At 36.7% G+C, this 24,935-nt stretch overlaps 7 protein-coding genes, 5 long non-coding RNA genes and 1 pseudogene across 14 annotated transcripts; 7 read left to right on the top strand and 6 right to left on the bottom strand.

Annotated features, from left to right (window-relative positions):
* Positions 1 to 293: 293 nt before the first annotated feature.
* On the bottom strand, positions 294 to 1,695 carry GATA29 (GATA transcription factor 29; the record flags this gene model as incomplete). The annotated part of the gene is made up of 4 exons (NM_112966.2): positions 1,614 to 1,695; positions 1,320 to 1,424; positions 481 to 921; positions 294 to 380 (listed from the first exon to the last, which is right to left on the bottom strand). Exons 2-4 carry the CDS (start codon positions 1,416 to 1,418, stop codon positions 294 to 296), a joined length of 627 nt encoding a protein of 208 aa, NP_188711.1. The 5' UTR covers positions 1,419 to 1,424; positions 1,614 to 1,695.
* Positions 1,696 to 3,981: 2,286 nt separating this feature from the next.
* On the top strand, positions 3,982 to 7,625 carry FIE (Transducin/WD40 repeat-like superfamily protein). Its single transcript, NM_112965.1, has 13 exons — positions 3,982 to 4,356; positions 5,388 to 5,453; positions 5,553 to 5,675; positions 5,763 to 5,843; positions 5,936 to 6,028; positions 6,123 to 6,198; positions 6,305 to 6,384; positions 6,477 to 6,548; positions 6,634 to 6,693; positions 6,779 to 6,875; positions 6,978 to 7,041; positions 7,124 to 7,183; positions 7,310 to 7,625. The coding sequence occupies exons 1-13, from the start codon at positions 4,180 to 4,182 to the stop codon at positions 7,368 to 7,370; spliced, it is 1,110 nt and encodes a 369-aa protein (NP_188710.1). The 5' UTR covers positions 3,982 to 4,179; the 3' UTR covers positions 7,371 to 7,625.
* On the bottom strand, positions 5,200 to 5,409 carry AT3G04025. The gene has a single exon (NR_141058.1). It is a non-coding gene; the product is annotated as an other RNA (long non-coding RNA).
* Positions 7,556 to 9,538, bottom strand: AT3G20730 (PPR superfamily protein; the record flags this gene model as incomplete). Its single annotated transcript, NM_112964.2, has 2 exons — positions 8,715 to 9,538; positions 7,556 to 8,625 (listed from the first exon to the last, which is right to left on the bottom strand). The coding sequence occupies exons 1-2, from the start codon at positions 9,340 to 9,342 to the stop codon at positions 7,556 to 7,558; spliced, it is 1,698 nt and encodes a 565-aa protein (NP_188709.2). The 5' UTR covers positions 9,343 to 9,538.
* Positions 8,003 to 8,388, top strand: AT3G04015. The gene has a single exon (NR_141057.1). It is a non-coding gene; the product is annotated as an other RNA (long non-coding RNA).
* On the bottom strand, positions 9,404 to 16,538 carry AT3G20720 (amino-terminal region of chorein). 2 transcript variants are annotated; one of them, NM_001203014.2, is made up of 20 exons: positions 16,225 to 16,538; positions 16,055 to 16,143; positions 15,634 to 15,743; positions 15,485 to 15,539; positions 15,097 to 15,185; positions 14,783 to 14,849; positions 14,645 to 14,707; positions 14,268 to 14,435; positions 14,059 to 14,152; positions 13,895 to 13,974; positions 13,732 to 13,804; positions 13,583 to 13,626; positions 13,034 to 13,101; positions 12,813 to 12,895; positions 12,550 to 12,707; positions 11,167 to 12,469; positions 10,757 to 11,040; positions 10,325 to 10,537; positions 10,079 to 10,235; positions 9,404 to 9,969 (listed from the first exon to the last, which is right to left on the bottom strand). In NM_001203014.2, exons 1-20 carry the CDS (start codon positions 16,334 to 16,336, stop codon positions 9,680 to 9,682), a joined length of 3,600 nt encoding a protein of 1,199 aa, NP_001189943.1. In that variant the 5' UTR covers positions 16,337 to 16,538; the 3' UTR covers positions 9,404 to 9,679. The 2 variants fall into 2 exon arrangements, with proteins under 2 accessions (NP_001189943.1, NP_188708.4); NM_112963.5 differs by having other exon boundaries at positions 9,429 to 9,969; positions 11,347 to 12,469; positions 14,319 to 14,435; positions 16,225 to 16,526.
* A 746-nt stretch (positions 16,539 to 17,284) lies between these two features.
* On the top strand, positions 17,285 to 18,616 carry AT3G20710 (F-box family protein). The gene has a single exon (NM_112962.2). The coding sequence runs from the start codon at positions 17,435 to 17,437 to the stop codon at positions 18,521 to 18,523; it is 1,089 nt and encodes a 362-aa protein (NP_188707.1). The 5' UTR covers positions 17,285 to 17,434; the 3' UTR covers positions 18,524 to 18,616.
* A 42-nt stretch (positions 18,617 to 18,658) lies between these two features.
* Positions 18,659 to 18,966, bottom strand: AT3G04005. Its single transcript, NR_141056.1, has one exon. It is a non-coding gene; the product is annotated as an other RNA (long non-coding RNA).
* Positions 18,967 to 19,349: 383 nt separating this feature from the next.
* Positions 19,350 to 20,486, top strand: AT3G20705 (annotated as a pseudogene). Its single transcript has one exon.
* A 763-nt stretch (positions 20,487 to 21,249) lies between these two features.
* Positions 21,250 to 21,634, bottom strand: AT3G03995. Its single transcript, NR_141055.1, has one exon. It is a non-coding gene; the product is annotated as an other RNA (long non-coding RNA).
* On the top strand, positions 21,399 to 21,917 carry AT3G03985. Its single transcript, NR_141054.1, has one exon. It is a non-coding gene; the product is annotated as an other RNA (long non-coding RNA).
* An 11-nt stretch (positions 21,918 to 21,928) lies between these two features.
* On the top strand, positions 21,929 to 22,909 carry AT3G20700 (F-box associated ubiquitination effector family protein; the record flags this gene model as incomplete). The annotated part of the gene is made up of 1 exon (NM_112961.1): positions 21,929 to 22,909. One exon carries the CDS (start codon positions 21,929 to 21,931, stop codon positions 22,907 to 22,909), a length of 981 nt encoding a protein of 326 aa, NP_188706.1.
* An 842-nt stretch (positions 22,910 to 23,751) lies between these two features.
* Positions 23,752 to 24,864, top strand: AT3G20690 (F-box and associated interaction domains-containing protein; the record flags this gene model as incomplete). Its single annotated transcript, NM_112960.1, has 1 exon — positions 23,752 to 24,864. One exon carries the CDS (start codon positions 23,752 to 23,754, stop codon positions 24,862 to 24,864), a length of 1,113 nt encoding a protein of 370 aa, NP_188705.1.
* Positions 24,865 to 24,935: the final 71 nt, after the last annotated feature.

Below are 24,935 nucleotides of genomic sequence, written 5' to 3'. Positions count from 1 at the left end.
TATTCAAGTCATGAAAGTAAAGCTCTATAGATCCAATATATTTTTTTGATTTTTTTGGTGAATAGATCCAATAATTTGTTTGTAAAGGGGTAACTGAAATACGATTTTCATTATTAAAAAAAAGCCACAAATTCATGAATTTTATAAGACTTGCAAATGAGCGACCTTAACATTACAATTGCTTAAGTGATAACTCTCAAAACTTTAGCTCTTCTCTCATAACGCTTAACCAGGGACATTGATAATATACAATGCCTAATAACTAACGATCAACTTCTCTTATTTTCTTTATATTAGTCATCTAATACAATCACTACATTTCTTTTGGCTTTCCTCTCTTCCTCCTTCCTGAACTTGATCCCACAAGCATTGCATAAACTCTGAAACACATTTACCAATTTAAAAATTAATAATAATTATTAAGCAGCATAATTAATATTTAAACATGATTTATTAGTTGAAAATTCGGAGACTAATTACCTTAGGACCAAGAGGACCTCTTCGCCACATAGGAGTGTTAAGTGCGTTACAATTCATGTTCGTACACTTCTTCATCCCTTCAATCCTCCCCCCGCAGAATCCACCACAACCGCGAATCCGCTTCGGGGTTGCGTTTTCCTTCCAAGAGTTTGTCATCACCGTAGAGTTGTTACGACGAGCTCTCCTAGCAGGAACATCAATCAGAACATACTCATCACTCACTGGAGGAGTCTCAGGTGCCGGTGCCGGAGACGGAGGCATCGGATAAGGAGCAAAGTTCAAGGTGTTGGGGGCACCAACAAACTGTTGAAAGACGTAATTGTAGATTCTGATGTTGAACTCCACGTTGTTTCTTGTAGGTTCGTTGTGGATCACTTCATCATCTCCCAAAAGACCCCGACGGTGGTTTATAACTTCTCCGCCGTCCACGACGTTGGTTCCCTATATTTGTTTGTTACACTAGTAATTAATGCATATTTTATGTAATATTTGTCCGTATGTAGGAATTAATTGTAAAAAGAAGATGATGATAAGGTTCCAATGTTTTTTTCCTCCAATTAGTGTTTTTACCTTTAAAAAGACAGTGGGATTAGCGTTTTTTAAGAGAGATTTTTAATAATTTAATAATAGTCCAAAGAATTTAAAAAACTTTGATAAGCATGAAATTAATTAGTCCAATTATTTCAAAAGCAAAATAAATGAAAGAAGAGATGGTGGTATCAATAGATCTCTCTAGGATTGATTCATCAGATGAAGATTTTTCATATTTATTCATGCTCATATCAATAAATTATAGTGAAAAAATAATAATAATAAGGAATAAATAAATGAAATAAGACCTGATCAGTGGTGGTGGTGGGAGGGCTTAAGGTCAGATGTGTCTCAACAGTCGAATTTGGCAAACCCAACTTCAGTGTTAAGTCCAGTTCCGGCTCCATTTTTCACTATAGAAAAGTTCAAGAAAATCAATTAAAACAACTTGATATAAAAGTTTAGACAGTAGTTTTATGAATACAATTTACAAAAACATTTTTCGAGAATCACATATAGAAAAACAAGGTTCCTATAAACAACAAACAAAAAATATGAGTAGGGCATGACTATTTGAGTTTCTAAAAAAAAAAAACACTTACAGAGATTAAGCAAATCGATCAACAAAAGTTTTAGTTTTTATTTTTTCAGATCTGAAGCAGCTAATCGATCCACTAATCTTGTGGAGATCGTGTGTTGCTTTGGTGCATATATATACAAATAGACAAATACATATGCGTTTACATATATATGTAAGCACGTATTTAGAGAGCAACAATAAGGCATGAGAAATGTGATTATCGTCAAATCATGATTGCTACATGACAAATCGATCTTAATTTTGAAAAAGAGACATTTAAATATTCAAAAAACGGTAAAAATTTCTTTAAGACCAACCATGGAAATAACATGAGAAGACTGAGAGGGAGATTAGAACTTACAACAAGAGAATCTTTTTCCTTCAATATTTTTTTTAAACACTTTTCTTTTGTAGGGAATTTGATAATATGAAATGGATAGATTTTACTGCTTAATTTTTAATCATTTTTTATCAGAAACTTTTTCGTTTTAAATCTACGGCTAGAATTTTCGGTCGGTTTTATACTTTATATAGATGCTAGATTTTTTTCTTCTAGTCATCGTTTATTAGTACAATTTTGTTTTTATATATTGATTACTTGAATTTATAATAGGATTGGTACAAAGGTGGTAATTATAAAGTGCATTTTTTTGGATATTGTTCAATTCAAATATTTTTACTTAGATTCTCAAACTATTGAAAAATATCCAAAATATCCGGAAAATTTCAATTTAATCGAATAAAAAAATTAGAATGGAAAGAATAAAAAATTATCGGGTACAATTAGAAGAGTAATGTGTTTAGTTTGGTTTTTACTCGGATACCAGTTCAGTTTTCACGTATTATTCGATCCTATAGGAGCAATTGTGAATTAGTTGTGAGATTTTGGGAGCATTCGCTTCCAGAACTTAGTGCTAGGAGAAATGCTATTTTCCTATAAGAGTTGTACGAGGAAGCGAGCAAGTACACAACAACCACAAAAGCTTTCAATACTTGTTTACTCCTAGGGTTTAAAACTAGAGGTTCTATAGATCTCTAAATTTTTTTGAACAAATGTGTTTTCCACACGTGATATTCTACAATACCACTCGAAAATTATCCATAATTGCTTTAAACTATTTTTTTGTTTAAATTATATAATTTGTACCGTTGTAAACTGATTATTTCAAATTATAATTAAAGCACTATAATTTCATATATTACATTCAACATATATTAAAATAAACTATAACCATGTATTTTTTTGTCTTCCTTTCCTATAAACATTGATTGGACTCTATCGTAAATTTTGTCGTTATCGCAAATTTTGTCGTTATCGATGAGTTTCTCAAAGTTTGGACCTTGATTATCTTGTTTGGAGATGTTCAAATCGTTATATCCAAATAGTGAACTTCTAATTTTCTTTTTTGATAATGTGACTTATTTGGAAAAGTATTCCAAAGTATTCAAATAAACCCTTTAAAAATCCATTAAATACATTTTAAATAAGTAAAATGCTCTCAACGAAGAGATATCATGGTAAATAACAACAGTGAGAGGATAAAATGTTAAATCAATTTATTTACAACTTCAAATAGGCGGACATCAAACCTACTTAGCACACTTTCTATTTTCAAATTGGTTATGGTTTGTCTATTAGTTGTTGCATCTATGTTTTTTAATTCTTATATCGGTGATCTTGATTTTGTTTTGGTGTATCTAAAATCTATTTTAGTTAAAGTGCAAGAAAATAAAATAAAAACTTAAGGTAAGAGATGAAAGTAAGCTTTAAATAAAACAGAGCACTTCTATGGTCGATTATAGAGCCAAGTTCGTTCCTCCATTTTGGCTTAATGCAATATTACAAGTAAATCTTATAAAACTTTCCATAAGTATCGTATTACCCATGGATACTATGATATATAAACTCTCGGAGGTGTAGTCCAGAAGAAATGATCCATATTTGCATACAGTAAACTTGATGGAAAAAATATGTGGTACTGTTGGAATTGTAGCTATTGAGTATCAAATTTGAGAAAAAGGTAAAAAAATATGTAAAATTTGGGTGGAAGAAAAGAATTACATAAAATTGAGAAATGTATGTAATTGACAAAATAATGTTTTCAAAACATAAAAACGTGATACCATTTAAATCCAAACCTTATATCATTTAACCATTTTTAGTAAAACTAATAGTAATGAATGGTCAATAATATAAGATTACATATTAAATAATTACTACTTTCAGAAAATTTCAATCAAATCTATAATATTCCTTTGAAAAAAAAGAAAGACAAATAGGTAAACTTCGATCGTATCAATCAAAGAATATATTTATTTTTCATCGTAACGTTTAATTCTAAGTCCTATTAAAAAACGTTAAATTTGATTTTTCTTACCATTTTTTTCTAAAAGGTGAGTTGTGTGTTGTGTCAGGTCCAAAATAAAAGTTTGTCGTGAGGTCAAAATCTACGGTTACAGTAATTTTAATAACCTGTGAATCTGTGTCTAATCGAAAATTACAAAACACCAGTTGTTGTTGCATGAGAGACTTGTGAGCTTAGATTAGTGTGCGAGAGTCAGACAGAGAGAGAGATTTCGAATATCGAATGTCGAAGATAACCTTAGGGAACGAGTCAATAGTTGGGTCTTTGACTCCATCGAATAAGAAATCGTACAAAGTGACGAATAGGATTCAGGAAGGGAAGAAACCTTTGTATGCTGTTGTTTTCAACTTCCTTGATGCTCGTTTCTTCGATGTCTTCGTTACCGCTGGTGGAAATCGGGTAAAAGATCTCGACTTTCAATTCGAAATCACTGTTTTCAATTCTGGGTCTGTTTAGGTTTTGATTCAGATTGATTGTAACATTAAGGCCTTTCCTTTTGTGTTTGATTTTGGATTCTGATTTCTAGCCTTTAGTGAGATTAAAAGATTGAAACTTTGCTTGATGCTATAGTCTAAGATTATGTAACATTTAGTTCAAACTTTCTGGTTTTGGAGATTTTGTGGAAGATATGGTTTTTGTTTTCTAATTTAAAGTGAACTCATTACCTTATACACTTGATTTGCATTCTGTTCTAAAAAAAATTGAAACTTTGGTTGATGTTGTTAGTCTGCTTATCTAAGGAGGTTCCTTTTGAAACGGTCATCAAGTGAGTTATGAAGCGTTTAGTTTAAGCTTTCCTGTATTGGAGATTTTGTGGAAGTTATTTTTTTTTCTAATTTTGAAACTAGATAGAGTGAAGTCATTACCTTATACATTAGACTGCTCTATTTTGTTTTCAATGTGGGTTCCGAATGTACCTGATAGTGGCTCTTTAGGCTCATTTGTATTCGTCGAAACATCGATCGGATACCCGTTTGGGCTTAGTAGGCTCTGATACCGCGTAAAGTTCTCGGGTTCCATGAAAAACCAATCGGTAATGAGTGGAGTTAATTTGTAATCGTCTTCGGTCGAGCATTTGGGATTAGTGGGCTTTGATACCATGTGAAAGTCCTTGGGGTCCAATCGGCAATGAGTAGAGTTAACTTGTAATCTTACACACTTGGTTAGGTCTCATTCTCTTTATAATGTTGTGTGCCTAACAGTTTCCGCACTAAGGTTGTTTGGTTGCTCAGTCTCAATATACTTATCTTAACTAGTTGTAGTTTTTTTCATCTTTCCTAGTTTCCGTTGGATTTTAAATTGAATGATTTACTAGTTAGAAATATTTGAGTTTCTCATAGAAGCTTTAACCAAGGGGTTCTTTCATTTAACCTTTACTTAGCTAGTTCATGAATCTCATTACTGCCATTGGTGTATCTCTTATTATGTAGATTACTCTGTACAATTGTCTCGGAGATGGTGCCATATCAGCATTGCAATCCTATGCTGATGAAGATGTAAGGAAGCATACATATTAGCTTTTCCATCAAATTAAAGTAAGTGATGTTTCACTGAGGCCATTTGGTTATATTTTGTCTATGTCCTCTGGAGAGCAGAAGGAAGAGTCGTTTTACACGGTAAGTTGGGCGTGTGGCGTTAATGGGAACCCATATGTTGCGGCTGGAGGAGTAAAAGGTATAATCCGAGTCATTGACGTCAACAGTGAAACGATTCATAAGGTATTATTGCATTTTTATGGATGTTCTATGTATCCTAGCAAATGATTCTATATCTTTCTTGTATAATCTGTGCTCGCAAATGTGCAGAGTCTTGTGGGTCATGGAGATTCAGTGAACGAAATCAGGACACAACCTTTAAAACCTCAACTTGTGATTACTGCTAGCAAGGTATATCTCTTGGCTTTCTTTTCTTCCTAAAGTATCCTGACTTCTTTTTTATTTGTTGGTGATTAAGAGCTGTTACGTTTTAATTGAATAAGGATGAATCTGTTCGTTTGTGGAATGTTGAAACTGGGATATGTATTTTGATATTTGCTGGAGCTGGAGGTCATCGCTATGAAGTTCTAAGTGTGGTGAGCCAATATTGTTTTATCTAATTCAGTTAGTTTTCTACAATAATATATAGAGACAATGTTAAGGGGAACCATCTTATTTTGAAAATTGTAGGATTTTCATCCGTCTGATATTTACCGCTTTGCTAGTTGTGGTATGGACACCACTATTAAAATATGGTCAATGAAAGGTACGATCGAGCACATATTGTAATAAACTTCCATTTTAAAAAACCTTTTGAGAAAAATGGCTTGTGGTTCGTTTGTATGATCTTCTTATTCTTTGGCTGTCTATAGAGTTTTGGACGTACGTCGAGAAGTCATTCACATGGACTGATGATCCATCAAAATTCCCCACAAAATTTGTCCAATTCCCTGTAAGTATTTTGTTTTAGCCTTGTCTTGTAACAACAAGTGACATACAAATATTGGTGATGGCCTTTGTAAATAACATTACTTCTATATGTAGGTATTTACAGCTTCCATTCATACAAATTATGTAGATTGTAACCGTTGGTTTGGTGATTTTATCCTCTCAAAGGTTAGTAAGTCAATGATGGTTAAGATTAATTCATTTGGTGTACTGTTAAAACACTTTACTCTTGTGTTGTTCTATCGGATTTTAGAGTGTGGACAACGAGATCCTGTTGTGGGAACCACAACTGAAAGAGAATTCTCCTGGCGAGGTTAGGATCTCATTGTTGCTCCAAACACAACATAATCATTCATTTCATCACATATATTTACAGTTGAACTTTTTGTGGTTTGCAGGGAGCTTCAGATGTTCTATTAAGATACCCGGTTCCAATGTGTGATATTTGGTTTATCAAGTTTTCTTGTGACCTCCATTTAAGTTCTGTTGCGATAGGTAATCAGAGAGCTCGTTAGATACAAATTTGCATTCTATAGATAGATTACTTCAACTTTTCTTATTCATTTTGTGACAAATTACTCGCTGGTTTGTTATCAGGTAATCAGGAAGGAAAGGTTTATGTCTGGGATTTGAAAAGTTGCCCTCCTGTTTTGATTACAAAGTAAGTTAGTTTCGGATTCAGATACAATGTTTGATCTTTAAGAAATGTTTTAGTCTTGACATGATTTTCTGTTGCCATATAGGTTATCACACAATCAATCAAAGTCTGTAATCAGGCAAACAGCCATGTCTGTCGATGGAAGGTATAAATCCATCTTCTCTCTCACCAATGCAGTGAAAATTTCTTAATGTTATTTATGACTCAATAGTTACTGTAAATCAAACCAAACTTTGGATTCTGACACACTGTTTCTTCCATGGGATTGTAGCACGATTCTTGCTTGCTGCGAGGACGGGACTATATGGCGCTGGGACGTGATTACCAAGTAGCGGTCTGAGTCTTGTAGGAATTGATGAATTAGGAGTGCGAAGAAATGAGATATCCATTCTTTTATTGTAATTCTGATCATGTTGCTACTCCCTGAGACCTTGAGATGCTCTTTGTAGCCTTGTTAACGTCCACCCTTGTACCACAGTGTATACCCTTTCTGGAGATTTTGTCTTATTCTCTTAGTTCAATACACAAGGCTGTATCCTGGAGCTTTATTGCAGGAACCACTCTCTTTCATAAGCTTTCTAGTATTCAAAGCATTGTCCCATGCTCCATTAGCTGCATACACACTGGCCAAATTGATGTAATTGACTGGTTTCCTCGGTTCCATACTCAGAAGCTGCGTGGCTGCTACTTTACTGAGCTGCACATTCCCATGGCGCCTGCATGCATCAAGAAAAGCTCCCCATGTTGATGAGCTAAGACTTACAATACCCTCTTTACTTCTTATCAGTGCATAAGCTTCTTCCAAGTAGCCACTGCGCGCAAGCATATCTATGATGCAAGATAAGTGCTCTTCTCGAGCTTCGATTCCGTGCTTGTTGATCATTGTGTCGTAAATCTTCCAGCCTAGTTCGGTTTGTCCTGTATGACTACAAGCAGAGAGGAGAGAAAGAAATGTAACGTCATTCGGTTTGATCCTTTCATGCTCCATTCTGTTATAAAGATCAATTGCTTTCTCAAAATTCCCATGTCTTCCATATCCTGCAATCAAAGAGGTCCATGATCTCACATCTTTCTCTTTCATCTCTTCGAAAGCCAGGACTGCATCCTCGATTTCCCCAGACTTTGCATACATATCTATCAGCGAATTCCCCAAAGCAACATCGAATCTGATTTGGGAAGATTTTAAGGCAAAACCATGGATCTGTCTTCCAATGGTTACAGATGCAATGGTGGTGCATATTTTAAGCATCGAGGATACTACAACTTCGTCCATCTTTGTTTTCATCCGTATCATATCTTTGAAGATATCAAAGGCATCACTTGTGCAGTTGTTCTGCTGTGAAAAACCTGTAATTAGAGCAGTGCAAGATAGTAAGTCTCTTTTCTTTGTGCCCTCGTGCAGTTTCCAAGCATTGGCAAGGCTACCACACTTCACATATGCATTAACCAGAGACCTAATTAGTGCACTTGATCTCCCAAAACCCAGCTTGATCGCTAATCCATGTAATTCACTGACTATTTCAAGACACTTAACGACAATAGAAGCTCTCAAGAGGCTTCCAAAGGTGAAGCAGTCTGGCTTCTTCCCTAACACATAACAACACAAGAAGCTATATAACCAAACTGAGTCACATAAGTTTTGAAATATGTACGAAGAATTGAATTAAGTAGTTCACCTTCCGTGAGCATCAACTGAAACAGACTAAACGAAGTATCTGCACAAGCATTGGCGGTGTATCCATCGATCATAGCATTCCAAGAAACCAAATCCCTTTCTTTCATTGAATCAAACTGAAGACGAGCTTCCTCCATCTTTCCACACCTGGCATAAAGAGAAAGCAATGCACTTCTCACAATTAAGTTCCCTGCACAATTCCCTTTCTCCACACTACCATGTATCTGCATCCCTTCTTTCAGACACCCCAAATCTTTACACGACTTCAAAACACTCCCATAAGTGAACTGATTAGCCTTAACATCTTCCCGGTGCATCTCTTTAAACAACAACAACGCGTCCGGGTGATATCCACATCGAGAAAACCTCGAGATCATAGCTGTCCAAGAAACCACATCTCTCTTAGAAATTCTATCGAACAGTTTACGTGCATGTTTCACATCTCCCTGTTTTAAGTACAAATCTATCAACATGTCCTTCAACTGGAGATTGGAGCAGAACCCATTTGTAATCGAATTCCCATGGATCAACAATAGTTGTTTCTTGACGTTTTGGTAGCTGCATAATTTAAGAGCTTTAAGGTACAAAGAAGGGCTTAATAAGTAGTTTTCCGAAACAACCAGCATCATCCAATATCCACCAACTGAAAATTGGATTCAGATTTGATGAGACCTGAGCTACAAAAAGCGATCTCTTTTAATCGAAATCAACCATGAAGAACGTAAAAAAAACATAGCTTTTTGCAAAAATTTCTCGAAACTTATGAATCCAAAAAGACAGTTCCTTTTTGGGTGATAGCAAGTACAAGCATTGCTCATAACTCATGAGACATACACAAAAATTCGTTTCCACATTATATATAAAGGATACAAAAAAATTCCCCGCCGCTTCTCACATTTCTCTATATATGCTATTTACATCAAAGAATTAGCTGCCCTGCTTCACTTCTTATTGGGAGTATAAATTTTAGATTTGGGTTCGTAATTTAGCCATTAAGCTCTGCAAGCTCTCGAGTTTCTGCTTGAGCTCGTTGGCGTGTTTTGCTGAAGATTCTGAATCGTTGAGATCAGACACTAGAGCTGAACACTTGGCCTCTAACTCCATTGAGGCTTCTTCGATGGACGAAATGGTAGATTCGAGGTTTGCACGTAAAGAAATTTCTCTCATTGAATCTAATGATGCAGCAAAAGGTGAGCTTTTTGGACTTCCTGCTCTGCTTGCTTTTGGAGAGAACATCTTGTCAAAACCTTCACTTCCTGCAACATACAGACATAAGAGTTATAAGCCGAAAAGGAAAATCCAAGAACCTGGGAAAGTTGAAACTATAAGCTTAAATAGAAGCAGCGGAGTTTGAGATAAGTATACCAAGGTTGCTTAATTGATTAAGAGTCGCCTGGCCAATAGATTCTTCAAGCTTCAGTACACGTAAAACCCCTGCGACTATCCTTCCCATTGCGTCAATTTCAGATTTGCACAAGAAAGTCAAATGTTGCAGCTCATCCTTTGTTACAACTGCCTCAACCTGCAGCACAAAGAACAAAAGACCTTTATTACAAAAACTACTTTACTAAAAAGGAAGAAGCAAAGAGCAATGAGCTCTGCTTGACTTACAGGTTGCTTAACAGAGAATTTCAGACTTTCTGCCACCCAGTTCAATAAGTCATCATGAACAGATTTGTCTTCAGATGCCACAATATTAGCTTCAATGTTCACCCCTCCATGCATTTGACCGTTTTCGTGAACTCCATTTGTAGACAAACCATTACAAGAATCGGTCCCTTTCTGCATTTGAGGCTTCACTGTCTGTAGACCTTCGACACTGACCTATATTTCCCGGATAAAATTTTAAAGGCTTAGTACCACAAAATGGTCCACGATCCTTATGGCATTCGTAAGACACCAGAAAGATAAAGGCTGCTTGAAGAATTACATAGGGTTTTTCTAAGATCACCACCAAACTCTCCTTAAAGTGAAGTGGTTATCATTAACCTCAGAAAGTTCAGGGAAAGAAATTGAGCAGTGGAAAGGAGTACAGATACTTACAATAATTGAGTCCACAGGATACTTGTGAGCATCACACTGGTTTTCTGTCCCATTTGAATCCACGTTCTTTGGTGTACTCTTGGCTATTACTCGGAAAGTACGGAAATTTGTGTGCCAACACCTCTCTTCTCTTCCAATATCTTCATTATTCAAAATTCTTGTGCCAACACCTTCTCTGCCCTCCAAAGCAAACAACCAATCTCTTAACTCAACAGAGACATCAATGTCATCTGGCCTTCCCAAATGTGGGAAACCATCGCCATTCCAGTTTCCTGGAGTTCCATCTGGATGCATATATTAGCAACGGTGGTTAGCAAAAATTGAAGCTGTAACCAAGAACAATCTGCATAGAGGATACTTTCACATGAACTATATGAAACGGAAACAATCAAGATGGGTTTTCTTATTACCCTTTTTCCTGTCATCAACTATAGATGCTTTGAAAAGTTTTGACATAGGTCCAGAAGATAAATGATCTAATCCTCTAGACAGACCCTCTCCTGGACCACCATCATGATTCAGAATTCCGAATCGGTGTAAGAGAGCTTCAGCATAGCTCATTCCTCCTCCTAGGCGTACACCTGAAATACAAGCCACGATGCTTACACTGTGGCACTCCATATCCTTTTCACTGAGGGGAATCACATGTGTTATGCTTATGTCCAGAAAAGGTGTAAGAGTGCTGCCACTATGCTCATCATGTCTTCCGTTGACAACCCAAAAGACACGCCTCAGTGGGGTAGACCCATTACAGCTAACTAAGTGACCGTTCCAGCTATTCTCATGTTCATGTTCTACGTCGGTATCTACACAATCTACCTCAATATTTTCCCAGTATATGTTGGATGATACTGCAATAGCGCCGCCAAGGGTTCTATGTGTTACCTTCACAGAAAGATCTTTGCCAAGAAACTGAACGAGTGGCATGTCCTGGGTACTAGTAAACGAGGACTCAAGAAACTTAAGCTGCAGATCCTTCAAAGCCAATTTTACAGCAGTATCACTAGGAACCTTCTCCAACAACCCTCCAGTCAAAGAAACAGTATTCTGGCGTTTGCTTTCTTTAACAATTGAAATCTTTTCACTCACCTTACCAAAGTAAGAATAGAGGTCCAGAACAAAAAATAACTGCTCCACTGAAGCACGTGAAATATATTGCTCACAAGCAACTCCTATGCGAACAATACCACCAGGAGGGGGAATTGTTATCAGAGGTTTTCCATCCGCAGATACCATAGCAACTTCTATAGACACGTCTTTTCCTTCAACACAATTCCACAAACCCATTTCCGGACCACGAGGACTCTGAAGTTGAGTTGAGTTGGGAGATGTTTCTAAAGCCAAACTAAAATGTGAGGCTCCGGCTGTCCATTTCTTTTGGCTGGCGTCAATAGGCTGTCCTGGCCAAAGACAGAAGCAAGCAGGATCCTTCTCCAGGTTTAGTAGCCGAACTTTTAGGGTAGGTGACTCCGCAAAAGACAAGTTTTCAATATGAAGCCTCGCTCCAACGAAGGACTTTTTTACGGATAGGTCTTCTTCAATTGCTGAATCTTGCAAATTACTCATGTCTAATGGAACAGAGACATCTAACTCTTTGAGGGTGAAAAGAAGAGAGTTAACAGAGTTATCAGGTAAAACATCACCAGGATTTACAACAATGCCATCAGCCAGAAAAGAAGAAATTCTTAAACAAGCTTCTTCCTGAAGATGAACCTGAGAAAGGATAGAAAAAGAAAATGGTCAAGAATATGTGAAAAAGAGAAAATTTTGACTTTTACGTGATATATACATACCATGAGGGGTTGGCACTGGATAACTGTCTTTGAGAAAAAGTGTGGGGGTTTTGGGGATGGCTTGACCTGAAGAGAGTGTAGGGAGATCAAGGGTACATCCTGAACTATTTGCCACGGGCCGCTGTCCAATGGATATATGAGAGGGCAAAAGTTCTTGGCTGCCACAAATTTATGGAAGAAAAATTAATCAGCATGAAAAATGCTTAACAACTGACAGGATCACAATAGAAGAATTTTGTAAAATAGTCCGGAAATATTAATACCAAAGTCGGGAATTGCAAGGTCTTCGGCAGCAGCTTTCATGGATGGTTGGATTAGAGCACAAGGAGAGCGCGAAAAAGCATCCCTGAATTGAAACCATGAATGATTATGCAAGAAGTTTAAAATTAAAGCAGCGAACCACACTTGCACAAGAAAATATATCAATATTATAAGTAATAGCTTCAGGAGTATTACTATATAATCTCGACATAAGCATACTCACCTTAAAAATAGCCCACCAATCAAAATCTTAGTTAAATAGTTAGCTGATTCTCCGTCTGAAACACAGGCCTGCAAGTATAATATGCCTAGTCACGTCAGATTTCAGCACCATACAACTAGATTTTATTCAAGATGCTTGGCGTACTGAAGTGCATTAAATCATCTGAGGGCAAACAACTTTCTAGTGAACATAACATGACTGGGAAGAGATATATAGAGCTTGAGACAACCAAGTGAGTGGTCAAACCCATTATATGCATTCATTATATTAGAGTGGTTTATTAACCATTTTCACGAGGGAGAAAATCTGGTCCAAATCCCTAATTTCTTTATGAATTCCTCACATTGCCCGAGATCCGATTTTATTATAGATAATGTGTGCGTCTTGTTCCAACTCGTACTAAACTTATACACACTTAGAACTAAATCATACGAACTAGAGTTCCTGAAATTTGGTTTACGATTTCCCAGAACTAAGAAAGTTCCATGGTGCAGATGTGAATGCAAGAATTGTTTCTATATCGAAATTTAAGAATCAGTGAGAACATACCCGAGAAAAAAGGAGTGATTGCATCAGCAGTTCCAGTTGGAATTCTGAAACGTAGAAAGGCCGTAAATGTTAAACCCAGGATACAAGAGTAATGGTTCCATGCAAGACTGCACTCTTTAGCTAACATGTGGTGAGTCAAATTAACTAACCAGCATCTTTAATGCAAAGAAATACATGATCCACAAGAACGGAGACAAGAGAACGTCCAGCTGCTTCAGCAGACTGGTATAGGCATACCATGAAAGAGTGAGAACAAAAATTCATGTAAACCGTTCCTTTAACAAGATCAACTGTGAGTGAGAAATATAAGACCTGCTGAGATTTTGGATCCACATCTCCTCGGTTTAGGCATAAGTACATTCCAGTTAGAAAGCGGAGAAGAGCACGCAACCCTATTCCAAAGAATAACGAGTAGTCTTAGTTATCCATCTGCATCAACCTGCTATCTGAAAACTAAGAGAATATATCTGAAAAACCTGGTTCACTTAAGGCTGGACAAACAGCTTCTGGAATGTGCAACTGGACTTCAAGCCCAAGTGGACTGTTTAGTGCTGTTCTCTGAACCGTGATCTGAACAAGAGGCCACCATCAAGGCTAATGAATTAGGTACCAAAACATCTAATGCATTACATCCCGCTTTAATATCATATGTACAAGTAAAAGAGAAACGAAAACAAATGTTTACATATGCTTGGCCAGAAATTCCTTCTAAAAAGCGTTCTCCGCCAAAGAATACTCGTTTTGCACCATCCTCATCTCTGAGATTTGCTTCTTCAGACCGGGCTAAATTAGCTTCAGTGAACATATCAGGATGTGGTAGAAGATCAATTGATAAAGCTTCCCATTCAAGTTTCTGATAACGAAAGGATATGCATCACATGTAGAAAAAAATCACATCAAGAATATTATCTTCAAAGAAGATTATCAGGTAGGAATAAAGAACTTTTAAAAGCAAGCGCCATGGAAATAGATAGATATATGGCACTGTTTTCGCTAAGATGGAATGCTTAATCCATCAAGAATATGTATCAAGGAAAACTAGCTAAAGAGTGGCATCAATACCTTAAACAAATAAATAAATCCTGTGTTAGTAGAGAAGTCCCTTGCTTCTTTCAGATTTACAACCTGTAAATGAAAATTCATTCAGAGTACTAATTCTTCCAGAAAACAATTTTCTTACATCATGCTCGCAAATCTCACCTTCCAACTCTCATTAGTGGTGTACAGAACAAGGTTACGAATTGTAATAGATGCCAGCGGAGCAGCCCTAGATACAAAGTATAAAAGCTTAGATATACTATATACATAAGTAACAATCCAAGGCATTTAGATTTAATCCCCGAGTAGAGGACAACGAAAATGAAATTACAGTCAGGTAGGAGTGTGAAAGACATAAATTATAATCTAATCAGTAATATGTATCAAAGAACCCTACGTAACGAGATTCCAACACCCCATAGAGATGAAGCTAAATCCCATATATCTAGACAATGTATGCAGTAAAAGTAACTTACCAGGCTGCCCCTCCTTCACGGTTGGCACCACCTCCAGTTTCAAGAAGAAGATTGACCACCTTAACTTGTAAAGTCATTCCATCTGCAATCTGATCAACGTGATAAAATATAATTCAACAAGTACCTCAATACCAGAATGAATATAACTATATGAATCAAAAGAAAGGTGGCAAATTCACATCATTGCTTCGACAAAAGAAAAGGATTATATACTTAGCTAGTCTTCAACCACATGTGTAAGAAAGACCAATAATGAACCAAGCTCAAAACAACCTACCTAACTAGAGTAGGCTAGACCATTTGAACCACTAAGTAGAAACCTACTGATGCCTCAGTGCTTTATGGAATAATTTTTTGAAATATTGACGAAGTAGCTGAGATATCTCACCTTGTCGGCGAATCCATAACCATTACTTTTTGCAGAGGCGGTTGGAGACTGACTACTGAAGGGGAAAAAAATGAAAGACTCAATAAATAATCTGGGAAGTTAAGCAAGACTGGGTAGAAGCAAAAGAGATGGAAGTAAGGTCTCAGTACCTGCTTGGACCCTTTGTCACATCGGCATCAGGATTTTCTTCAAGAACAAGATCAAGTTTATCGATTTGCACAACTATGGGTTCTGTTTGTACATTACTGACATACGGAAGCTATATGAGGAGGAAAATGAGAAGGAAACAAAAAAGAAATTATTGCTTGTGGAGAACAAGATAGATCACACACGTTATAAGAAACAGAAAGACTTTTCAGTTCCATCATATTCAAAAGAACTCGTACTACTTATCCAAACTATCCACTTAAACTGTCACAATTCCGTATTCTCTTGACATGCTTTAACAAATCAAAGCTATGTTCTTACTTCTTCAGAATTTTGTTAGACATTCCCATTTGAAACAATTCCATAAAAGTTCCTAAGCAACAAAATCAGAAAATCAGAAAACCAGAGTAAAGTAACACAAACCATGATTTCCAATTTCCCAACTTTGGCAGTGGTAACACTAAGAGCTGGTGGCAAACCCATACTGGCATGTATAGCCTCACCATTGATGTCTGCACACAGAAAAATCTGAATCAGAAGAAACAGAAAACACAAACTTTTTTTCCTCCCAATGAGGGAAGATAAAGACGAACCTAAATTAGAAAGCTGAGCGGTACGGCCTTGAAGCTTAAATTGATCTCTGGTAAACGATTTGAGCCAATACTTGAGTGTATACTCCAAGGCTCGAGCAAGTATCGACTCCATTGGCGATCCTGTGTGATTCGTATCACAAAAGATGGATCAACAACACCAGCTCATACGAAGATCCCAGATCCGAGAAATTGGGTTTCTGTGGAAAAGCAAAAAGACGTGGAATCGAGAATGTTTGCGTCTTCAGGACATTAGAAGAGATTTTGTTTGTGTGATAATAAATTCAGAGAAAGACTGTAACTTGAAAATGAGTGAGAACAAAAAAAAAAAAAAAAAAAAGTATCATTGTTGTCATGTAATTCTGGCACGTGCGACAATATTCGGTTCCCACGCTTGAAGATATTGACCGACGACGAGTCATATTATTGAACGAGAGACCTTAAAGAATGAAGAGTATTTCTCTGTCTCTTCTCTTCTATCATGTCGGCCATTTTTTATCACGTCCTTAGTTATGTGTAGGGCATCAAAGAAAATTTTCTCCTATTGATTCATTGAAACAAAGCTAATGATAAACTTTGGTTAGTTGCATTGAATCCTCCATGACCAATGAACAAAATATATTAAACCAATGTTATCCGAAGAAGAATGGAAAGAGTCCGAAATAAGACTGGCCCAATAACAAGGATCTTTATCGGAGTACCGACCCAGTAGACAGCAACTTAGGGTACGTGTCGGATACTCCACGTCTTCACTTGATTTCCGCAAGCTTGGATCTTTGCTGTAATAAAAATTATAAAAATCTAGCGTTTCTTGAACACTGATCACATCTTATGACAGTGAGATGGATATCGACAAACTCGTGTTAGAAGACTTTGATAGAATGATGAGAATATAGATTTACTAGGAAAAAAAAATTGATTTGAGTGGAACTGTGGAAGGGTGATAATTAAAGCGAAAATGTTATTTTTGCCACATGGGCCTAGTCTCTAATGTGTCTAATGGGCCCAATAAATAGGAAACGTAACAGATGCTCCACCGTCACACTTTTTAGGGTTTCTGTGTCTTCTATTACAAAACGTCAAAACCTATCGAACGCCTCTCCGGACAAAACCAGCAACCACAATGAAAAATGAAACGAGTTTTTAATATTTGCCCTAAATATATCTGTGCTACATCGATATCAATCTTTGTTTCAAACTTGGAACGACGAAGATGATGATGTCAAATCTTCCAAAGGATTTGGTGGAGGAGATTCTCTCTAGGGTTCCGTTTAAATACCTGAGAGCAATACGATCTACTTGCAAAAATTGGTACGATTTATCAAAAAATCGGAGCTTTGCGAATAAGAACATCGACAAAGCAGCGGTATCAGGGGAAAAAGAGTTTCTGATGATCACACAATTTAATGTTTTTTGGGTCGGCGTCAATCTCCATAGAAGTCAGAACAACAGCTTTGATCTATCTATTCAGCTTAAGGCTAAAATTGTTAGCAGAGACAAAAAAGATGATTTATTCCAAAAATCTCAAGTCATTCACTGCAACGGTGTATTTTTATGCGTACGGGAAAAAATGCTTGTGGTTTTGAACCCGTATTGGGGACAAACAAAACGGATCATGCCAAGACCTCCTTTCGGGTGCTTCGACAGGTATGCTCTCGGATACGACAAATCCAGCGGTAGCCACAAAATCCTGAGGCTTTTCGGTGTCAACCAAAATAACCTCAATATCTACGATTTGAGCTCTAGTTCATGGATGATTCCTGATGGCACTCTTGAACGAGATATGGAGTATATGAAACAAGGCGTGTCTTTGAATGGAGATACTTACTGGTATGCTAAAGATAAGGAATCAATAGACTGGTACTTATTATGTTTTGATTTTACAAGAGAGAGATTTGGAACACCTCTGCCTCTGCCCTTTAGTAATGAAGGTTATACTCTACACAAAGGTTATAAGTCTCTATCTGCTCTTAAAGAAGAGAAGCTTGCGGTGTTACTATGGGATACAATGGTTATTTGGGTTACGAACAAGATTGAGCCTGATGCGGTGTCGTGGAGCATCTTCTTAAAACTTGATATGGAACCAAGTATTTATTGTCGCTATGGGAATTTCTTCATTGACGAGGAAAAGAAAGTCGCAGTTGTGTTTGAGAAAGACAGCTCGTCATGGTCATGGATGTATAACCCCAATTACAACAAAGCTTACATAGCTGGAGAGAATGGTTATTTCAAAAGTGTGAATCTTCTTAAATCTCCAAACACACTACAGCTTGGCCATCTTGTGTGCTCATATGCTCTATGATTATCAAGTAACAGATTTATATAGTTAACATTTTCATTTTGATTTCATCTTCTTTGAACAAGATTTATCATATGATATTAATTTGTTTCTTAATACTTCTTCTTATGGTAGAGAATTCATTTACTTTACATTTTACAAAAAAGAGAGTTGACAAGGGTCGAGCAAGTTATACCAGTATCCTGGATTCAGTCCAATCCTCAACATGGTTATAAGCAATTCCTCCAGTACTAAACAAAACAAAATCAAATCATCTTCACGCCCAAGAGATTATGTCTCCAAAATCGGCTAAAATTTTGAGATTTTTTCTATTCAAAATAGATGAAGGAGACAAAGAAAAGAACACATAACTAACGTTTATAACCGAAACTGTATATGGTGGCTATTTATTTCTGATCTAAAATGGCTCAATGAAGACAATTTTGACTGGTTTTTCGGGACGAGGCAAACTTGAGGTTTAATTTGGTGAATTTAGCAAACTTTAGAATTTCGTTTATCTCCTTTTCCTACTAGAATTATCTTTTTCTTGTAAAATTTCTATTTGAAATTCAACAGTCTTTCATTATAGTTACAAATTAACTTTATCAAGTATTTCTTATATTCCAAATAGCATTCTTAAATTATATATTTTATTCAACTATACTTACAAATTAACTTTATCAAGTATTGAATTTTAATTTTAATTTGTAACTCCATATATATCCTAATTAAATCAGGGTTTATGTAACTATCTATCTGTAGCCTCTCAAGAAGGTTTTTGAAACTTGACCTAACTTATCGGTGCGATGTTGTTTCTTCTTTGAAACTTGAAACAACAATCATCATGATGATGATGTCAAATCTTCCAAATGATTTGGTTGAGGAGATTCTCTCTAGGGTTACTGTGACGTTTATGAGAACAGTGCGATCTATTTGCAAAAAGTGGAACGCTTTAACCAAAGATAGGAGCTTTACAAATAAGTACATCCGCAATATAGCCGCATTAGGGGAAAGAGAGTTTCTGATGATCAAGGAATTTAGTATTTATTTGGTAGGCGTCAATCTCCATGGTATTCAAAACAACAACTTTGATCTCTCTATAGAACTTAAAGGTAAACTTATTAGCATGGACAATACAATTCGGAGATTCTGTATATCTCAAATCTTTCACTGCAATGGCTTATTTTTATGTGTTTCACAAAAAGACATGGATAATAGGCTTGTGGTTTGGAACCCGTATTGTTCGAAACCAAGATGGATCAAACCCAGTTATAATTATAGGACAGTTGACAGGTTTGCTCTCGGATATGACAAATCATGTGGTAGCCACAAAATCTTGAGGCTTTTTGGTGATAACCTAAATAACCTCGAAATCTACGATTTGAGCTCGAATTCATGGAGGGTTCCTAATGTCACTCTTGAACGGGATATAGTATATATGCAACCTGGCGTGTCTTTGAAAGAAAAGACTTACTGGTATGCTAGAGATAAAGAATCAGAAAATTGATACTTGTTTTATTTTGATTTTACAAGAGAGAGATTTGGACCGCGTCTGCCTTTGCCCTTCATGAATTTGGATGATGTGTCTCTATCTGTGGTCAAAGAAGAGAAGCTTGCGATGTTATTAAAGCGGTGGGATACATGTGAGGTGGAGATTTGGGTGACGGACAAGATTGAGCCCGATGTGTCGTGGAGCAAGTTCTTAAAAGTTGGTATTAAACCACGTTTTGATTTTGCAAATTTCGTCGTGATTGATGTGGTGAAGAAAGTCGCATTGGTTTTTGATAAAAACAAGGCAGAGAAGTTTCAATACAGTTACAACATAGCTTACATCATCGGAGAGAAAGGTTATTGTAGAGAAGTGGATCTCGGTGAATCTCCATACACGCCACTTTCCTATCTTGCGTGCTCTTATGTTCCAAGTTACGTGCAACTCGAGTAAACCAGATTATGAATTAGTCTATCTACATTCTATTTTTGCTTTCATCTTCTTTGGATATTAATTTGTTTTTTCAGACCTTCTTTGAATATTATTAGTTTGTTTTCAGATCTCTTAATTCATAGAATGTGTTCATTGTTAAATGACTCTGTTATATAGGATGAAAATATCAGAGAAATAAAGGAATGGTGAGAATATAGAAATATCGGTAATTAAGGATTCCGCAAGCTTAATTTATTGGAGTATAGGAAATCTAATATATGGCATAATCGGGAGACATAAACTAGGGTTTTCTTCTTGACTGGAGTAGTAGCGAGAGCAACTTAGAAAATTAGGGATTCGCAAGCTTAAAATGTTTGCTATAAGTATTTCATATAAGCTTAAGAAAAAGATAGGGTTTGTGTCTTCTTCATTAACAAATTATCGACAGCCTCTCCGGAAGAACTCAGTAGCCACAGAGAAAGAAAGAAAAGAGTTGAAAGTTGTTTAAAACATGAAAAAGCGAGGTACAATGATGATGTCCATAATGGGCTTTCTAAGCCCATTCCAACTCCCATTTAGTATGATATTGTCCTCTTTGAGCTTATATGCTCAAGTTCGCAAGGATTTGTTATTGGTTTTTTTTTCCCAAAAGGCCTCATACTAGTTGGAGTTGGACTTGGCTTATATGTTAGAAACTCTTTTTCTAAACTTCCGATGTGGGATCTTTGGTTTGTACCCAACAATCTCCCCTTTAAACCAAAGACCACGAACTTGGGCCTCCTTCTTGAGGCACATTCTTATCGTGTCATGTTTGAGAGATTTTTCCACACCGATCATAGTCCAAGCCCAAGGTCCACTTTTTCAATCTAGGCTCTGATACCATTTAATGGGCTTTCTAAGCCCATTCCAACTCCCATTTAGTATGATATTGTCCTCTTTGGGCTTATATCCTCAAGCCCGCAAGGATTTGTTATTGGGTTTCTTCCCAAAAGGCCTCATACTAGTTGTAGAGATTGCATCCAGAGCCAGCCATATGGCCAAGCAAGCAAAGCACATGCTTGCGGCAATCTAAGATCATGCCAAGATCGATTGTACCCAACAATCTCCCCTTCAAACCAAAGACCACGAACTTGGGCCTCCTTCTTGAGGCACATTCTTATCGTGTCATGTTTGAGAGATTTTCCCACACCGATCATAGCCCAAGCCCTAAGTCCACTTTTTCAACCTAGGCTCTGATACCATTTAATGGGCTTTCTAAACCCATTCCAACTTCCATTTAGTATGATATTGTCCTCTTTAGGCTTATATCCTCAAGCCCGCAAGGATTTGTTATTGGGTTTCTTTCCAAAATGCCTCATACTAGTTGTAGTTGGACTTGGCTTATATAATAGAAACTCTTTTTCTAAACTTTCGATGTGGGACCTTTGCTTTGTACCCAACAGTCCAACCTTCCAGATGAGTTAGTGGAGGAGATTCTTTGTAGGGCTCCCGTGACATCTTTGAAAGCAATGCGATCTACTTGCAAAAAGTGGTACGTTTTAACCAAAGATCAGAGGTTTGCAAAAAAACGGGGAAAAGAGTTTCTAATGATAATGAATCGTAGGGTATATTTGATTGGCGTCAATCTCCACAACAACATTGATCTATCTATAAAGTGTAGAGGTAGACTTATTAGCAGAGACGAAACAGCTCAGGGATTCTATGTGTCTCAAGTCTTTCACTGCAATGGTTTATTGTTATCCGTATCAGGAAAAACTATTGATGACACTAGGCTTGTGGTTTGTAACCCGTATGGGGTAAAACCAAAATGGATCAATCCCAAAGATAATTACGGGAGATTAGACATATTTTCTCTCGGATTTGACAAATTATGCGGTAGCTACAAAATCTTGAGGATTTACGATTTCGATAATAAACTCCAAATCTACGATTTGAGCTCTAATTCATGGATGATTCCAAGAGACACTCTTGGACGGGATATAGAGTATATGCAAAATGGCGTGTCTTCCAAGGAAAATACTTATTGGTGTGCTAGAGATAAACAATCACAATATTGTTTTTTGTTCTGTTTTGATTTTACAAGGGAGAGATTCGGACCGCGTCTACCACTGCCCTTCAATGGAGCTTATGTGTCTCTATCTGCGGTTAAAGAAGAGCAGCTTGCAGTGTTATTTCAGCCATCGGATAAATCTGAGATAGAGATTTGGGTTACGAACAAGATTGAGCCTGAAGAAGTGTCGTGGAGCGTCTTCTTGAAAGTTGAAATGAAACTACGTGTTCTGTCTTGGAATTTCTTGATTGACAAGGAAAAGAAATTCGCAGTTGTTTTTGATAAAGACAAGGCAAAGGGGTTTAAAACCAATTACGACATAGCTTACGTCATTGGAGAAAATGGTTATTACAGAAGAGTGGATCTCCGTGAATCTCCAAACAAACCACTTTGCCGTATTGTGTCTTGTTATGTTCCAAGTTGTGTGCAAATCGAGTAAACCAGGTTTAGTCCTTTTTACATTTTCGTTTTGCTTTCAACTTCTTTGAATTGTTTTCTCATTCTCTTTTATCCAATCTGATAATGAATTAAGTTATTTAATATTTTTACTATTTTGGGTTGCAATCGAATTCTCAACATGGTTCTTAATTTACCTTTGTTAACTCATTGCTTAATAACCTATAGACTGTAAAAAATGCTTAGAAACAGAGTTGATTCAAGCAGGAGACATTGCTCATGAGTCTTGACATATACACACAACACAGACTTTAGTTTTACAGTATAATACAATTCTCAGTGTTATTCTGTTAAACCTAGTGATCTTCATGGTGTGATCAAACTATAAGCAAGAGTGTGAAACAGAGAAGCGAACACGCAACGCAATGGATCTTAACTTTGCAGCTATACACAAGTGACATCATTACCAAAACGATAACAAATCAGCTCCTCATCATTGCTTCACTCACATAACATCAACTAATTTGACAAAACCAAACGAAGGTAAGAACTAAGAAGGATTGGTCTTTAAAAACTTTTAATCTTTGAATTTAACAGCAGGGTTTAGGGTAAACCGACCCAAACCGATACCAAAAATTTTGTTTATAACTCAATCGTTTTTGTGCCACGTGAGCGGAAGGATAATACGTCCAATGGGCTAAAAATAAGAGTGGCCCAATAAACAAGGATGTTTGAGAGTTTTGTGTATTTCAGACAATTAAATACTAGGGTTTATGTGTCTTCAATAACAATCTATCGATAGTCTGAAAGAAAAGAGTTTATGAAAGTTGACCTAACATCTGCGCCAAATAGATCAATCCTTGTTCGAAATTTGAAACAGCGACGATGATGATGTCCGATCTTCCACATGATTTGGTGGAGGAGATTCTCTCTAGGCTTCCGTTGATATCTTTAAAAGCAATGCGATCTACTTGCAAAACCTGGAACGTTCTATCCAAACATCGGAGCTTTGCAAATAAGCACATCGGCAATGTAACCGCATCAGGGAAAAGAGATTTGATAATGATTAAAGATTGTAAGGTTTATTCAATTGGCGTCAATCTCCATGGTATTCAGAACAACAACAACATTATTGATCTATCTATAAAGAATAAAGGTATTCTTCACCTAGAAAATTTAGATCTAATATTCAAGGAAATATTCAATGTCTTTCACTGCAACGGTTTATTGTTGTTATACGGAAGCATCACTGATGATAGTATTAGGCTTGTGGTTTGTAACCCGTATTGGGGGAAACGTGAATGGGTCAAACGCATAAATAATTTTGCAAGTTTTGACAAACTTGCTTTCGGATACGACAAATCTTGTGGTTGCCACAAAATCTTAAGGGTTTTCGATAGTTACCCTAATAGACTTGAAATCTACAATTTGAGGTCTAATTCACGGATGGTTTCTAGTTTCCCTCTTAAATGGGATATAGCGTTTATGCAAGATGGCGTGTCTTTGAAGGGAAATACTTACTGGTATGCTAAAGATAGAAGATCAGAAGATTGTTATTTAATATGCTTTGATTTTACTAGAGAGAGATTCGGACCGCGTCTGCCTCTACCTCAACCCTTCATCGATGAATTTTTGGGGAGTCTATATGTGGTAAGAGAAGAGAAGCTTGCGGTGTTAGTAAAGCGGTGGCGGGGTGGCAAATCTGAGATCGATATTTGGGTTACGAACAAGATTGAGCCCGATGAAGTCTCGTGGAGCAAGTTCTTAAAAGTTGATAACACACCAAGATTTTTTCTGACTGAGGGATACTTGATTTATGATGAAGAGAAAGTCGTAGTGTTTTTTAATAAAGAGGAGACAGAGGGGCTCAAATCCACTGTCCACATAGCTTACATCGTTGGAGAGAATGGTTATTTCAGAAGAGCGGATCTCCGTGAACCTCTATATCAACCACTTTGCCGTCTTGTGTGCTCTTATGTACCAAGTTCTGTGAAGTAGTCTCAAAACAGTGGGTCTCGGTGACTCTCTATGCACACCAGGTCCTATGTGTTCTTATGCTCCAAGTTTTA

This window comes from Arabidopsis thaliana, chromosome 3 (assembly GCF_000001735.4).
Source record: "Arabidopsis thaliana chromosome 3, partial sequence".
NCBI lineage: Eukaryota > Viridiplantae > Streptophyta > Magnoliopsida > Brassicales > Brassicaceae > Arabidopsis > Arabidopsis thaliana.
This window is presented reverse-complemented; position numbering and strand designations above follow the sequence as displayed.

Bases quoted from the DNA above. Each gene is read 5' to 3' on its own strand.
- FIE (NM_112965.1), top strand. From the start codon at position 4,180: ATGTCGAAGATAACCTTAGGGAACGAGTCAATAGTTGGGTCTTTGACT. The intron at 5,676-5,762 runs GTATTATTGCAT...GCAAATGTGCAG, and splicing joins ACAGTGAAACGATTCATAAG to AGTCTTGTGGGTCATGGAGA. The intron at 6,029-6,122 runs GTGAGCCAATAT...TGAAAATTGTAG, and splicing joins GCTATGAAGTTCTAAGTGTG to GATTTTCATCCGTCTGATAT.
- AT3G20720 (NM_001203014.2), bottom strand. From the start codon at position 16,336: ATGGAGTCGATACTTGCTCGAGCCTTGGAGTATACACTCAAGTATTGG. The intron at 13,975-14,058 runs GTTTTTCAGATA...TCTTTGGAATAG, and splicing joins TCCAGCCTTAAGTGAACCAG to GGTTGCGTGCTCTTCTCCGC. The intron at 13,805-13,894 runs GTCTTATATTTC...TGCCTATACCAG, and splicing joins TGGATCCAAAATCTCAGCAG to TCTGCTGAAGCAGCTGGACG.
- AT3G20710 (NM_112962.2), top strand. From the start codon at position 17,435: ATGATGATGTCAAATCTTCCAAAGGATTTGGTGGAGGAGATTCTCTCT.